The following is a 16,480-nucleotide window of genomic DNA, read 5'->3' as shown; positions in this document are numbered from 1 at the left end:
TCACTGTATATTTATCAATGTCTCATATATTGTAGTTCACAATTGAGAATTTTCACCGAGTAAAAATATTTCACGAGTAAATGAACTTTCTTGTCGTTCACAATATCTAAACTGTGTCAAAAACGGAATGTCAATTTATTAATCTCAGCTTGTCAGAATTATTAAATTCCGAACGAGTCCCTTGCAATTGCCGCAGACAATTTTTATTTTGTACAAAGATCCGCGATCTAACGAAATATCGATCGCAGGGAGATAGAATGATATTCTCCACTGAAGGAAATTAACGTTTAGTGGATTCGATTCGAAATCTCACGAGTCAGGCTCGATTCAAGACTGTCGAAGGAAATTCGAAGTATTTGCGCTTCCGATCGGCCACGGAAGGGTTAAAGGTCTCTACGAGCCCTACGCAGACAATCATCCTCGCCTCAAAGCCAAGAGTCATTTTCCAGCGGCAAAGAGGCCGACTATTACTTCGACGAACCCTTACAGCGCATACTCACCGTTCTCTCCTCCGTCTCCACGATGAGATGGTTGTCCTTGAGGGTGAGGGTGATGATGTTCCCGTTAGCATTTTTATTCGGGTGATTCGCTGGCGGAGTGTACTCGACCGGGGCGGCGTTCGCCACGTTCACCTCCTCCATCACTTCGGTCTCGCAGATGTACCTGGGACCGTCGAGCCCGTTCACCAGCTGAAATTAAACGAACCAGCCAGTCAGAATCCGCCCTACCATTATCTTTAAAGATATTATCCCTGACATCGAAAACATCCTCAGCAAGAAACTACCCCTAACCCTTCTGCGGACGAGAATTATTTTTAACCATACCTGACCGAATATATTTATCCTCCTTGTGAAACGAAATTTTATACTGAGAGCTAAACAAGTGTTGTGTTTGGTACAAATTTGACTGACGTGTTTCGAGAGTAATAAATTTTCAGTAAATTATTCGCAGAACAGTAAAATTGCTTGGTCCGCAGAGGGTTAATTTTGTATTTCCTTAACCCTAGTTTGCCGGATGAAAAAGAAGGTATCTGGTCAGTTAGTGATTCCTTCTGATTCTATGATAATGAGAAAAACCGACATATGTTTTAAAAAAAATTATTTAATCCTAAATGAGTGAAATTCACTCGCTCCGGCAATCTAGTGTTCATTCTAGAGATGTCCGGATAACCTTATAAAAGGCAACGATCATTTTTCGCTGTTCTGAAATATCGTGGATTTTGTCGAAGTTTTAAGAGCACTTTACGAGGATGTGTTTCACGATTACAGGGAAAATCCGCGAGAGGGTCGGCGGCGCCCGGGCGCTGTCTTTGCCATAGTTGTTTCGCGGGGACGTTGAACCCGGGCGAACTTCAATTCCCTTTGGTTCTTCGGGAACTTTTGCCTCGTTACGAGTACCGGGGAGAACTGGGTCAACGGGTACGTGGTATCCCATCGGCTGCGGATATCCCAGGAAGCGTTTGTATCCGCGGTAGATGGATCCGCGCTGTCCCTGGCTCCCGCAGGAGGCGGCGAATAACGGAAGAGCAGGGTTATCTGTCAAAGAAATTGACAGCGAGACGGAAACTGGCGCGGGCCAAAGTTCCTTTCCTCCGGGTAAACTCGGTGAAACAGAAATTCATCATTCCGTAGTTTTGCGCGGTTCGGCCCTGCACCAACGAACCTCAAGGTGTGTTTTCTCGCGAATCGGAAGGCCGCGTCTAAAGCTGTGTCCACACTTGAAGCGACAACGAGAAACCTCGGTCGATGTTGCGTGTATCTTGAAAATATTGCTTCGGTGCGGCCATGTAGCTAAACGTTGCAATTTACGAATATTCTTGTACAATGCGAAGGCTAAATTTCGGGGTTATAATGGCGCCTGCTTGCATGGTAGACACGTGAAAGTCGATCGGTTCTTTATAAATTGCAAGGCATCGGCTCGTGTGTCGTACGGTGCAGAAATATGACAGGATGTTCGGTGGAACAAGGTGGTTTCTCATTTTTCTTTTTTTCTTTTTCGCGGTACTCGGTGACGCCTCGTTCAACAAACGACGCCGGATAATGGGCGGCGGGTGACGCGGCGGGTACGACGCCCGATAAGCACCAGATAGCCGACGAAGAATGTAATATCAGAAGACACGCAAGACGACTTGAACGCGCGAGCGCGCGCGCGGAACCGTCGCGCGTCGCCTCGCCGAACGGGTCGATCGCTTTATCGAAGCTAACGAGGAGTGCTTATCGCATCTAATCTCAGCGGATAGACATCGCTTACTATTACTCGCGTCACCGAGAGCCGTTTCTTTGCCGACAGGGTTTTATCCGACTAATGGCTGTCGCACGGATTCGAGACGGAAACTTTAACTCCGAGGCGGCAATCATTTGCGATCCCTTTAACCCTTAAATGCATGAGTGGGGTCCGCAAAGGACCCCAGTGTTGGATTTTGTGTTAACATTTTTAGCCGCGCCATTTGTAAACTGAGAGTTCAGCTATTTGCTTCTGTCAATACTTAGGTTATGTTTAATGTGTTTACAGAAATAAATTGTTGCTGTAATCAAAGTTAGCAAGGAATTAGGTAAGTGGGGTCATGTTCCTAATATTTAGTTTACCTACGCACTTAAGGGTTAAACAAGGCAACTCCCGCTTTTCCCGTCGATTCCTCATCGTCCCCCGTAGACTCCGTTCCCTACCGTTCGATCCTTATATACGCAATAGTCCGACGTTCTCCGAAGTATTTACCGGGTGGTCCATGTAAATGGCATTGCCTGAAACACGCACGGAATTTACGGGCACGTGGAAAAAAACAGTTTACTGCGGTATAAACTGTTTTCCGTGCAACCGTAAACGTCGGGGATATTTACGCGATCGCGTTTATGGGTCCAACTTGTACGCCCGACGTGTAGCGTCGTGCATTTCCGATGGATTCTATTTTACTCCAGCGGCCAATAAACTTCGGCTATTCCTTGGCAGCGCGGTTTTCTTGACGTTTTTTAATATTTGTCTCCGTCTGCGGCGCCGGGACGACGCACGGTTTTTCTCTTAAAGGGTGCGAGGAACTTAAAGGGTCCTCTTTCAATATTTACCAGAGACTACTTCTACAACGCGCAACTTTCTCGAGAAATCTCCCAGCATACCATTTTAATAACTCTACACGCGGCAACGATACCGAGACTCAAATTAAAACGCTGACACTCTCAAACGCAAGAGTCTCTAACTCTTCGGTGAATCTAGCAGCTGAAAATGTTCTGAAAAGGCCTCTGCCATAGCACTGCGACGACTCTATACGTTGCGACGATACCGAGACTCGAATTGAAACGCTGACGTTTCGAAACACAACAGCCTTCTAACTCTTCGGCGAATCCCTCTTCTACATAATTCGAACTCTTAACTCGGTGCTAGACCCCGTGACCCACTGTTCCGTTGATCGAGAGCAATCTTGAGGGTTCCGAGATAGAATCCCGCGACCCAGAAATCCTTCCCTCCGAAATCTCGACGATCAACGTTTAAGAAAGATTCCACGTACCACAGGTGTTTCTCCGCGAGCGAATTTCTCGCGGCGGTAACCCGCGAACCCTCTCGGCAGCCTGGGAGGTTTCTTAGGGGTGTGCGACCTGGTTCTCCGCACCCTCTCGATCGAGAGAGGCTGATTGGTCGGTCGTCCCAGCGATCCGTGAGGGGTTGAGAGCGGGGGTCACGTTCTCGAGCGTTCGTTAAAGGGGCGACATCGAGAGGGAAATAATTTCCGGGCTCTCGGTCCGCTCTTAACGACTCCTTTATTCCAATTACGACGCCGGCGGACGCCAAGAACGGTGGAAACCGAGGCGACGCCCGGAATTCACAATTTTTGGCAACCGCCGACCGGAATTGCCCCGTAACTAACGTCCATTCCGATACAGCTCCCTCCCCCCCCCCCGGTACCTGCGAGCCTTATCTCGTCCCTTTATCGGTGTTGCCGGGAGTTTCCACGCGAAACGATACCGGTGACGCGTTTCCGCGGCTGCCTTCGATCGGAGGAACGGCCGAGTTTCGGCACGACCATTTCGAATGCAGTCGTGGCCGAATGAAAATGGGAAAATTAAGTGCTGGGAATCGTGCTTATCTCCCCGCCGAATAGAATGAAATTAATGCGGGGCATTAGCTGGGGCTGCAATCTGCCCCTTTCAGGACACTTCGATGAGCACGTTCGCAGAATTGAAGCACAGCTTTCGCCGGGTCTCGCTGGCAATCGTAACACTGCACTTTCTTGCACGAGAGTCTTGTCTGTATCGTTCGTACAAACGATCTCAGAGTTATTAGGAAATATTACCAGTTACTCGATAGTGAAAATTGCATCTTGCACTGTAATTTCGCTCGCTTCCTACATTTTGTGACGATCAAAGTGGCAGTCGACGCGTTAAAATTGGAAAAAGGCTCCGAAGACAGACGAAGACGGTGAAGAGACATTGTGAAAATATTCCGAGAGACAGACCCGGCAAAAATTGCAGGGCGAATCGTAGAACATTAACTGCCTCTCCGCCGCGTGCAATTCCTCTTTGCTCGCTTGCATACGAAGCGGGTAAAGATAACCGCGAACGAGTAGAAATGAAAATAATCTTTCCCGGGTAGGGATCGTGTATTAAACCACCGAGCGATGCTCGGCGGCAACTATTTCGAGGCAAGAGGTTCTTTCATTTAAATAATTGCTGGTTCGTCGAATGCGAGCGGGGTTTCGAGTATCCCCGAACGAGGTCAGAGGGTTCGGCTGTGTAGCACGCTGTCTGGGGAGGTTTCGGGGACAACTTGACTCCAACGAGGGATATCTCCTCGCCGATTTCTTGGGCGGTAACGCGATAACGCGCTCGCTAAATTATCCGAGTATTTACTTTAGTGCCCTCCCGCGCGCTGGCTAAGCGTCTCCTGGATCGCGGCAGAGATTCGATTACGATCCCGAGGATCGAGACGCGATTTCTGTCTCTGTCTCTCTCTCTCTCTCTCCCTCTCGGTGGTACGGAGAGCGAAGGGGATCGCCCCCTCATTACGAGCGATCGCTACCACCCTAATTGGCCCGCATCTGTCGGGGCCAGGCACGCAGTCAGCGGCGCGCAAGAAAGTTAGCGCCCGAGATCCACCGGGGCAATCACGACCGAAACTGCCTCTCGGCAAGAAAGTAGCCGGCTAACCGACAATTTACCGGAAATCTCCGTACCGAATTTTATCGACAGCGGGATCGGAGATCGAGAGCCGTACAGAGAGCTGCCACCCTAACCGCGCCGGGGGAACGGCTCATGCTGGTTCGAGGAACCCGTACTTTCAGCTATAAGGTTCGCGCCACGGCACGTACCATCTTAATTGTTACCCCTTCCCTCTCTCGCGCAGCCAGGATTAACGCGATTAAATCTGATTACACGTTTCGTTGGGATAGTTTCGTGTAGGCGAACTGTCCATTCTTGAGACCACACGTTCGTTGCTCCACCCCCTCTTCCCCCCTGATTTACCGGGGAGGGGGGGGGCAATACTTCTTCGTTTTCGTTATCGGCAATTTGCGACTGCTGCGTCGGCTCCCCATTTTCGTTTCTGCGAGCTCACGCTGCTTCAAACGGGAACGGTTTGTTTTGAGAAAGAAAAATGACCTGCGGATTTTTATACAAAGGGACTTAGCAAAACTTGCAGTCTTTTTGTTCTATCATCACTACAATAGACTCTCCAGTCTACGGAAAGAAATTACCAAACGACGACTGGAAATTTGAATTGGGATTCATACATCAGGATTGAAAAGATAGTCGATTTAATTTCATACACATTACTATTTAAAGTCTGATACACGGCTTATTAGTTTTAGAAGACTTCTATTAGATTTCGTGTTTCTTGAAGAAGGTGCACTATATTCAACAGAAGATCTTAACGGTGAAGACCGACAACGAGAACGCTGTGAATTCTACGAATTACCGGCATCAATGGTGGCCTGATAGAGCTGGAAATTCAAGGCGGGTAGAAAAAAAAACGGCATTGCAGCGCTCCGTGAGGGAGAAGTTGTGCAGCGACCCGATAGTTATCGATTCGGGGCGAGGATGCGTTCACGACGACACCGGAATTAGATTTAAATTGTAATTATGTAATAGGTGGTGAGCTGTATTAAATTGCAGGTCGCGCGACGCCGTAATTGTCGGCCGGGATAATAATTAATTGGGAGCGCAAACGCGACCTCGGACAGTCGAACGAAATAACGTTGGAAAACGATAAACGCATGCTCGATATCGATCCCCGTGCGTCCGGTCGCGTCGATGCGACGACGGCCGGCTCTTATTATCTGGCGTCGAGTGGTTGGTCGGCCGAAATTTTCGTCATCGGATTTCTACGTTCGCGAGCCGCGTGTAACGCGATCATTAAACAACGCGGATTCCACCGGGTAGCTCCATTGTTATCGCCGAATATCATTCCCATCGGCGTGTCTCGCGGTCGCCTATGCAATTTGCGTATGAACAAAACAGACACACACAGCTGAAAAGTGCTTCGGAATTTTTTACTGCACTCGATGTCCACTCTTCGGAATGGTCTGTCTATCGAGCCGGCGAGCATAAAAGCACCGCAAAATCGAAGTACTTTGTTTAATGGAACAGAGAGATCGACATTCCGAATTCATTATACTTGCTAATAGCTCCGTGCTCTACATGCAAATTGAATTTAGACATTGATTTGCTCGGTCGAGCGCGTCGGAGTCGAAGCGCGCGCGCGTCTCAATAACAATTTCTCTGTTAGCTGCTAAGTTGTTCTACCAATGATTGTCGCGCAGTCAACGTTTGTGCCTCTATAACTAGTTTCGCCGGCTAATAAATTGTTCTGTCAACGCGACTGGTAAAAATAACGAGTAAAAATTGTGTGAAACGAGAGCCGCAGGAACAAAGGAACGGTCATTGTCAGCGTTTACAGCCAGCAGGAATGGAACGAATGGTGTCTACGCGAAATACGCAGACAATAGAATCGGACGATGGTGGAACGCCCGGCAAGTGGCTTCGCATACCAGACTCGACCTCGGGACCGACGACAGAAGAAACGATAGTCGTTAGTCACGCTCGGTTTGGCTAGACGCGGTCTAGACGTAGATTCCTAGACCGGTTGGTCAAGGTTGTCCTAGTCTAGTCTGGTCTAGCCAGGTTCACCGAGGGGGTACCTGCTCGTCTAGCCGGTCTTCTGAATCACGATGGGGACCGGGGACAGCGGTCAAAGGGACCGACAACGACAACGGCCGACATCGAAAACGGTAACCCGGCCGGACACAGCGTTACGATTACAATTTCAGATCGCGTCGGTCCTACAGCTGGCCACATAGCCTAGGCACTTCTCTGCATAACAAGATCGCTCGGATCCGCTCGGAACCGCTCGACCGTCTCTAACTGGAACGGTCTGTAACGAGTTTGCCGCTCGAGGAGCCTGGTCCAGTCGGACTATTCAGCTTTTCCAAAAAATTCCCCCGGCGAACGACCATTAGATCTCTCGAGAGGAGGATGACAGTCTGAGTGGACCTCGGAACTCTCGGACAGGACAGAACTTTTGCTCTCTGAAATCTCTCACCGGAAAAGGGCACAGGATTACTGTTAGTACGCTGAAAATGTCAGATCACGTGATTTTGGTCACGAATGATTTTATTAGACACGGCAGAGTTAGAAACATTATTCTTCTGTTGGGAAAGTTTTACACTCTTTTGATCGAGAAACAGAGAAATGCTCTAGAGGACATTTCTTTCGGTCTCCTTTGGGAAGGATCAGGTGGATCTTGAGATATCCTGGCGAGAAGGATTGACTCAAATCGGTGCAATTTATATTGAAGCTAGAGTCAAGAGCTTAGGCGACTTTTTAGAGTTCTATCTGGCCGTAAGTCTCTGCTTGATTGAGATCTGGCCTTTGTTTTTCACAGTGTTGGAGTGCTCGGAGAACTATGAGCATCTGATTCTGCTTGAGCTTCAACTATAGATAAATGTACTGACTGAAAATCCAGCGCGTAAGCTAGCTTTAGACAGAAAAGCTTGCGGACTTGTGCGAGTCCAGCTAAAAGTCACACCGCGTGTCTGATTTTATTTAACATTGGACAACGTTGACATCGTGGACCAATGTACGAATAAACCGATCGAAGAGTATTCGACTCGTAATGTGTTGTTCCTAGCGTATATCGAAGCAAAGTTCGGGCCCTGTTTCTGGCTAGCCAGAGAGTGCTCTTCGGCAGCTATTTCGGCCGTGGAAAGAGGAGACGGGGCCCGAAGGGGCCTAGCGGGGCCCGGAGAGGAAGACGGCGGGATTCTAACGCGTCCTCTCGGCCGTTCTCGGCTATCGGGGCCGAAAACTGGCCGGGCGCAGGTGTGCGTGTGCAGTCGCGCGAGCGTGCGAGCCCCGCGCGTGTACGAGCGTGTACGTGCGTGGCTGTGGTTCGTGTGGCTTGTGCCAAAGGGTACTGACCCTGACCCAAGGGGCATTGCTCCTACGGTGCGTTTCGCCTTTCGTTCCTTTTCTGTTAGATCGCTCACACCGGCGTAGCGACAGCTTAGTAACCGATGTCCTGGCGTCGCCGCGAACCTTTTTTGCGCGGATGCTGAGACGCCCGTGCGGATCCGGGGCCTGCGAGAACCAGGAAGCGATCCCGAGGGGATCGCGAGAGGATTCATCCTGCAGGCAGGCGAAACTGATCGCGGACTCGCGCTGATCCGCACGAACGCAGAAGATTACGCGAACGATTCATAATCCGCAACGTTTCGATGGGCCGGTAGGAGCCGCGCAGTAACATTAACCTGTTTGAGAACCATCGTCGAGCGGCGCCGACATTTTCCCCCGACTCGCGAGCTTGTTAAGCTGGAAATATGCGGGAGAGAGAGCCGTTCCGCTAAAAGGCACTCAAATTTCCTCGACCGTTTCCGAAAGCGGAATATATTAGGTTTGCCGCGCAAATTCTATCTGCCGGCGTGCACCTTCTCTGCACCGGCGAAACTGTGGCCTCTCCCATTTATACGAATGTCGCGTTATTCCCCCGACGCGAAAATTAAAAACGAGACTAACCCGCGGCCGCCCGCGCTTTTTGCAACCTCGACCCGGGAAATTATGCGCGTGTGCCCGTCTTTATTGCGGCAGAGACCGAGCGGCTCCTGCATTTCGCATCAATTTTGTAATGGTCTGCAGGATACGTGAAATCGGATTACTAGTGTATACCGAAAGATACTCTCGACAAAGGGTTTCCATAAACTGATGCAGTTTCTTTTTTTTTTTTTTTTTTTGCTCCCACAGAAGTACATAAAATTGCATGAACGTCCTGTATAGAATAATTGTACTAACAGGTACATGGACGCAGACGTAAATCAAACTGAAAACTGAAATGTGTACTTGAAGAGTGCAGAGCTGTTTTAGTTCACAATTCCTCTGTTTAGCGGAGCTGTTTACTCTGCAAACGAAATGATTGTACGACCGTTCCTGCGCGAGTTTAGAGCAGTCTAGAAAATTCAGACAGATGGTTATCACTGGACTGCGAATCTTCCTGCAGAATACAAGTTCTGTATAAATTGAACAAAACAGAAGTGAAACAAAAATGTGATTCTTTCTTGAATAATTTTAATCGGCACGCACTAGTTCGATTGCACCTGCTCATTTTCCGAGATGCTCGTTCTTACTATAGTATTGTAAAGTGGAATGAGTGAATCGAACATTTCTATTCGGTCACGTGTTGAAATGAAAATTGCGCAAGGTGTAAATAAATTGAATAACTTTTACAAGGCGACCAGAGCTAGTGGGTTTCGGCGCTCGATAGGCTCCGTCAAGAGACAATAGAGCGCACAGGTGAAGGTGCGGCGAGAAACGTGTCGAGGGACTGACTGCGATTAGAATTCAGGACGTTCGCACGGCTCGTCTTACCGTGTCTGGTGACCGGAAACGTCGCCGAGAGTACGATCGCGACTGGTATCGATGAAAATCGAGGACACGGGGCTCGTGGTCCGCGATGATCGGTCCAATCCCATCTTCGTTAGACCGCTCGGGCAGACCCGGCTCGAAAAAAGAGCATAGTCCAGCGATTCGCGTTCCGATTTCTCGGCTGGTCGTTCGCCTTCCCCATAAAAGGTTCGGCTAAGATCGTCCCCTGGGGCCCCTCGCGGCCCCTTCGTGGCCCCTCGTGGCCCCTCGCCCTCCCCGTCGCGAAAAGGATACCACGTAGACGAGTTTTGGCCAGCCGGTGTCCCATATACCGGGCCTTTCACCTTTGACGCGGATTGTCGACTCGTGCCAAGCGCACCAACCACGATCTCTCGAGAGCTCCGTCCGGATCTTCTCGGAGAAATTCGGCAACGTCTGGGTGCCGGAAATCGCGATACAGACTCGACTCTCCACTCCTCTTTTTTCTACCGGGGGCTTTTCTCGCAGCAGAATGTCGAGGTCGAATCGTTTTCGCGCCGGTGCTGGGTACACGATTCTAAAGTGCGCCGTAGAATTTCAATCGACCGCCATTTCTCAACTGTCCAATTTTTTTCTAGTTTTACATTTGCTCGCCGTCGACCGTAAACTGGCGGAATTTATCATCGGGACGCTTTTGAATCCTTGAATTCCACGGCGAAACAATCGTCGTCTAGCGACGAGTTTTGCGGTTTCATTTTGCGAAATAGCGACAGCGATGGTCACTTGGCCGACTGAAAGCTTATTGATCGTCTCGATGTCGCTGAGACGATTTCTACAGAATATCGCAAATTCTGAACATGCATAAAATTCACAGTCTGCTGGTTAATAGGTTTTCTACCGACTATGCCTACAATTCCCAAAGGGAAGATTATGTAACTGGAGGTAACGCGTCGATCTATAAAAATGCAGTGCAAAAATTGATTAATACGTTCTATACTCATGCTGCATCTTGCAGATAATGTCCCCAGGCCGAGCTCTTCTAATTCGAGAGAGAGAGAGAGAGAAAGGCTCATGCTCGTGTTTCCAGGATTCGAGTAGCTCTGGCGGATCGGATACCAGGAAATCGAACGGTTCGAAACGCAGCACTTCGTGATTTCTTTTAACGCGTCTTTCTCTCTCTCTCTCTCTCTCTCTCTCTCTCTCTCTCTCTCTCTCTCTCTGTCTCTCTCTCTTTCTCTCTGCCTCTCTCTCTCTCTGTGGCATCGAGCTCTCTGTTTTTTCTTTCAACCGGCAGACCACCCAGGCAATGCTCGCGAGTGCACGGGCTCGCGCGACGCCCAACAGAGAGCCGATTCGAAGAATGAAAATAGTTCGAAGCGCAGGCATTCGACGGGTGAATGAAGTCACGCGGCAAACATGGTCGCGTCGGCCTGTAAACAGCGTGCTTTCGAGTATTCAGAAATCCTGCGGTTTCTCGTTACGCAACGGCCATCGATCCGACGATCGATCGATCGGCGACGGTTTCGCGTTCGGGGAAGGTCGCGGGGAAACGTCGTCGTCGTCGTCGTCGTCGTCGTCGCGGCTTCGGTTTCTGTGAGAGTCGCGAGCACAAAAGAGAACCAGGCTCTCGAATAGTCTCGAGATCGTATTCGCGACGCGAAAGCCGTTTATTCGCTCTAATTCGGCCTTGAGTCTAATCCTCGTCATTGACCGCTGGTCACAGACCCCGGCTGACGTCCGTTGCAAATAATTCACGGTCGCCGCGGCTGAAAAATCGACCGACGCGCCGTATTTCCTACGAAATTCGCTGCAATCCAAATATACATCCAGCACACTTAGCTTCGTTGAGAATCGGTCGAGTTGGAACAACAGCAGACTTGTAAATCAATTAGTCTTCAGTGATTTTAACAAATATTATCTACCAGCAACTATTGCATAATTTCTAAAAGCCCGAGGTCCATGGTTAAAGATTCGACCCTCGACAGCAACAACAATTGCAATTGCTAACCGACAAGTTGTGTCCAGTAGCGTCATCTAATTTCATTTCATATTACAATGTAAATGAAAATTTTGTTCGGAGGCCGGTCGGTAAAGTATTAAGCTAAATTAATAAATTAACAAACGTGATGAGAAAAATTATAACGCGTTCAGGATATCTAGGAATCGGACCTTTTACCGCGCTTTGGGGTCAAATACCCCATAGTGCGGCGCGGCGAGTCGCGTCGCGCGACAAGCCGTTCGAAAACTACGATCCAGTCGTGTACTTTTATTAAAGTATGCCCGAGAAACAAGTGGCCGGTCGCCATTCCTATTTAAAATGCCATCCGTTACAATTATCCTCAATTGCGATTTATTCGCGCGTCGGTTTCTAGCTGAAACACGCCCAGGAAAGCCGTTCCTTCCATTTTTCCTACCCGGCTCGACCGTCAATTGCCTCGACGACTTGACCGTCCCCAATTCCGATCTGTCGACGATTTATGGGTTTTCACTTTCTCTCCTCTATGGCGGCGTGATCGAAGTATGTATTTTCTCAGGGAAAGCTTTCTCCTTTCCCGAAGCGTGCACCTCGTGCGGCCGGGCTCTCTCGAGTGTAGCCAATAAAATTGACATTTGCCGTATGCTCGGCCCGGTCGAGAGGTCGCTGCGGCGCGGGCGTAACGACGCCACTTTTCCGGTGTCCTTGAAACGCCGAGAGACAATCTTTCTCGCCGCTTTCGGACGACCCTTGCTCGTCCACGAAAACGTGCCAGAATATCCTGGAAACTTTCATTCAAGATTCTCTTCGAAAACTTTTTTCTCCGCCATTCGGTAAACTGATCTTTTCAGCTTCCCGGAAAAAGTTCCAGCTGTTCGGTGGAATTTTAAGAAAGTTGTCGCGCTTTAAAGGGCACTCGATCGATTACTCGACTCGTCGCCTGTCCTCCGATAACGATCCTAAATGGCTGCGGATCGCAGCGACCTTGTGTTTCGCCGCGGAGTGGGTATCGGATCATTTCCGGGCGACGCGTTTCAACTTTCGAGACCGGAGATTTATTCGTGGGAGAGACGCGGTGGCCGCCGGGTTCGGGTCCGAAGGTTGCCGACGCTAGTTCAAGGATACGAAACAGCAAGCGGAAGTCTGGCACTCGGTGTGTTTGGAATACATTAGGAATTAACGCGCCCGAGGCGTTCTTCGGCTGTCCGGGAGCGCATTAGACGCGTCTGTCTGGGCCGCTTCTACGCGGTAACCATAGGTTAGTGACACGGCGAAGGTCGGGCCTAGCACGGCCAGGCCGGGCTGAGTCAAGCGAGGAGATTGAGTCATAGATCGTGACGCGATCTAATGGCGTTTACGCCAGTCGCCCGTTTAAAAATATGCACCCAGTCAGCCTGTAATCTCGCGACGTCCCCGCGAGCGAGCCGCTCTTGCGTACATAGCTCCCATTAGCGATTCGTTAGCGCGTGCATCGAGCAAAAAAAAACTGTCTACGTTGCACCTCTATGCGAATTTTTGCAGTCTCGATAGGAAACTTTCGGCCGAAGTGGATCAAATGGAATTTTCCGGCGACTGATCCGGCAAATTTCGGTGGCATGCAATCGGTTGCCAACGCGTTGTCCTGAGGACGCTCTGCAATCGAAAACCAAGTCAAAAAATGAAAGATCGTCTGGCTTGTTCTTGCGGTACAGGGCGCGCCACATGGGCGTGGTCTAGTTGCCCTTGCCTTTGAGGAAGCCAGAATTGTGACACATTTATGCTCGCAGTTTTATCTACACAAAGCTGATACTCTTTCAATCCCAGCATAGTCCTAACAAGATTAAAAATCTGTCTCTGTGCGTAACGTGGGCGTGTTCTAGCCGGAGGGGGGCGCGGCTCCAGTGTCCCACAGAGCAATCTATACTCGCAGATTCGTTTAGAAGAAGCTGGTCCTCTTTCAATCTCGATAGGATCCCAATAAGATTGAAAATTTGGATTCTTGCGTCTATCTGACTCCCCGTACGAAGCATAGGCGTGGTCTAGCCGAAGGGGGCGTGGCTTCAGTTATCCACAGAGCAATCTATACTCGCAGATTCGTTCAGAAGAAGCTGGTCCTCTTTCAATCTCGATAGGATCCCAATAAGATTGAAAATTTGGATTCTTGCGTCTATCTGACTCCCCGTGCGAAGCATAGGCGTGGTCTAGCCGAAAGGGGGCTTGGCTCCAGTGCTCCGAAGAGCAATCTACGTCCTTTCCTGCCCGATTTTCACTGGCAACGCGAAACAATTCGCAGTACACCGTTCGTCGCCGGCAGTTCCGGGAAACGATGGCGGTGTTGCCACCATGAAATTCTATTTCGCCGTCCCAAATACCAGCGAGGAGAGTATCAAATTTTTCGCTGAGCCGGGCCGATTTCACGAGGATCGTAAATTCGGTGGCCTGGTTTCCGACCGATCGCCGCTTAAGTGGCTTAATTTCGCGCGCGTTTCACGCGGTCCGTCGCTCAAACAATGAGTCAATTGAGACCCGAGGGGGGAAAAAAATTGAGTCACGGCCGACGTGAGTCATGTGCACGGACGCTAAAGTTAGACGAACGATTCTACGAACGATCGAGCGCGGGGAAACAGGCGCTGCGTCTGCGGAGCTGCATCGTTCGCGCTTATTCCCGTGGACGTCCGGCGACCGGCTAGAAAACGCGATTCCGGTGTTCGCGGAAATGAAATGGCGATAAACGGTCGTCTCGGAACTGCAGGAACGAGTTCGACAGCGCGTGGACCGCCCGATTAGACGCGGCCCTCGATTGCTTAGTCTGCAGACGAATGTTTACGCTACACGCCCACGGAGAGTCTCGGGCCGCGAGGCTGCCCGCCGTCTGACCATGGTCGTCCGTTTCTCATGCGCCACTTTCGAATTTCTCCTAACGATCCTCGTTGGTCGCGTCACCGGCGGCTGTCGGGATCAGGTTTTCAAGCTGTTTTACATTTTTCTTTTCTCGTTCTTTACTCGTTCACGCGATTTTAACTGTTCTTAGCTGATGTAGGCTTTCCGTGGACGATTCTCCCGTTCCTGCTAACATTTTAACCCCCTGCACCTGACTGTTTCCTTTAGCATCGATTAAATGTCACGCCATGTTCCCTTACAAGGCAGGAATTATTTCTGTAAATGATAATGTATAAAACATTAGTGGAATCTAAAAACACCGTTATATTATTTTCAGCCTAGTAAACATCTCAAGAAAGAAAATAAACGTTCATTCGAGTTCGTTGTAAATCAGATAGAAAATTTGTATTTTGCATAAAGATGCGGTCTCTAATAATAAACGAACGAACGCGTTCGAGTTTCCGGTGGGTGGACCGAGGAAACAACATCGTTAGCTGTGTCTAGCTAATTTCTCCAGAAGAAGAAGACGTATTGCCTCATCAAACTACGTCGATCGGGGCATCCATCAATTTTTGCATGCGATCGTTAGCTACCTTGAAGAGAACCAGCCTGGCGGAACGCTCGGAAGAAAAGACAGCGCCGAACGGTGTTACTTTTTACCTCGCGCCCGAACAAAAGATCGTTTAGCGTTTTTGCCGTGACCCGCGTAGAGGACTAGAAGATTCTAAAGGTGGGCGGAGAGGAATCTCGCGATCGCATTAGCAAAGTCTGTTGGAGTTCAACGATTGCCACTTCAGGGTATTAGGGACCCGAGGGACTGTACCTTTCTTAGGGTTCGAAAAACATCGAATTCTTTTCGTAAGGTCAATTCATGACTATAGGGTAAGGAATCCGATTACTGTGGGGGTACCAATTTCTGTGCCTATATTAATTATACTTATTTTTAAAACCTAATGAATAATAAACATGATATCTATATATCATACGATTGTATTAAATATAATGTATAAAGAAAACATTTGATATCTGTTTTTTGATATTCAACGTGCTTTAAAAATAAGTATAATTAATATAGGCGCAGCAATTGGTACCCCCACGGTAATCGGGTCCTTTACCCTAAGTAGATACTAGACACTAGTATTGTTTTTTTTTAATCGTGACATCGGATCATTGCAAAACTTGGTCCCCGATTTTCGGAGACCTGAAGAAAATAAAATAAACAAACATAAAATTTAAAAATCAAATCAGTTACTGTTATTTCAAAACGCGACCGCTCGTGTTTTCATTCGAGTATGAACTGTTACGATCATCTGATATTTCGCGTCGAACCGTGCGGTCGTTCGCGGCCGGCGCGCTAGGCATTCAAGGATAACGATCTTTATTCACCGAGTGGCCTTTTTTGCCTAGGACGTTAGAGGTTGCAGACGGTCAAGCGTCTCTGGAGGACGCTCGCAATTAGACGAGAGGGGTTTCTAACCGGCGAGGCTCCGCGGTCGTCGGGTTTCACGGTTGAGGATCTATTGAGCCGAAGACAATCGCTAATTCCTATGTAGCCGAGTGAGGATCGCCGCTCAAGGACAACCGTTTGCACGCTGTACCAGGAGGTACGCGGACGGGTCGCGAAGCGAGCTGTGTGTACGATCATCCTCGGCGTGTACAGTCAACGCTAGAACAGCCGGCAGATTTTTGTTAGTAGGCGGCGGCTGGCAGAGATTAGTCGCGACCAGAGACTGTTGCGCGTGTTTGTGCGTGTCGAGTGTTCTTTTTTTTTCTTTTTGACGATACCGTTAGAGGTTCCAGACGGTCGAAAGATCTCGACGGAGCTGGT

The 16,480-nt window shown here is 49.2% G+C and overlaps 1 protein-coding gene across 1 annotated transcript in view; it reads right to left on the bottom strand.

Moving 5' to 3' along the window:
* Nucleotides 1-16,480, bottom strand: part of LOC143355637 (uncharacterized) — a 97,202-nt gene that overhangs the window by 11,974 nt on the left and 68,748 nt on the right. Inside the window, exon 5 of the mRNA XM_076790654.1 lies at nucleotides 501-689. Coding sequence (XP_076646769.1) covers nucleotides 501-689 — 189 coding nt within the window. The remainder of the gene's footprint in view (nucleotides 1-500; nucleotides 690-16,480) is intronic.

This window comes from Halictus rubicundus, chromosome 1 (genome assembly GCF_050948215.1).
Source record: "Halictus rubicundus isolate RS-2024b chromosome 1, iyHalRubi1_principal, whole genome shotgun sequence".
NCBI classification, from domain to species: Eukaryota; Metazoa; Arthropoda; class Insecta; order Hymenoptera; family Halictidae; genus Halictus; species Halictus rubicundus.
The sequence above is the reverse complement of the archived record's forward strand: the minus strand, read 5'-3'. Positions and strand labels throughout refer to the sequence as shown.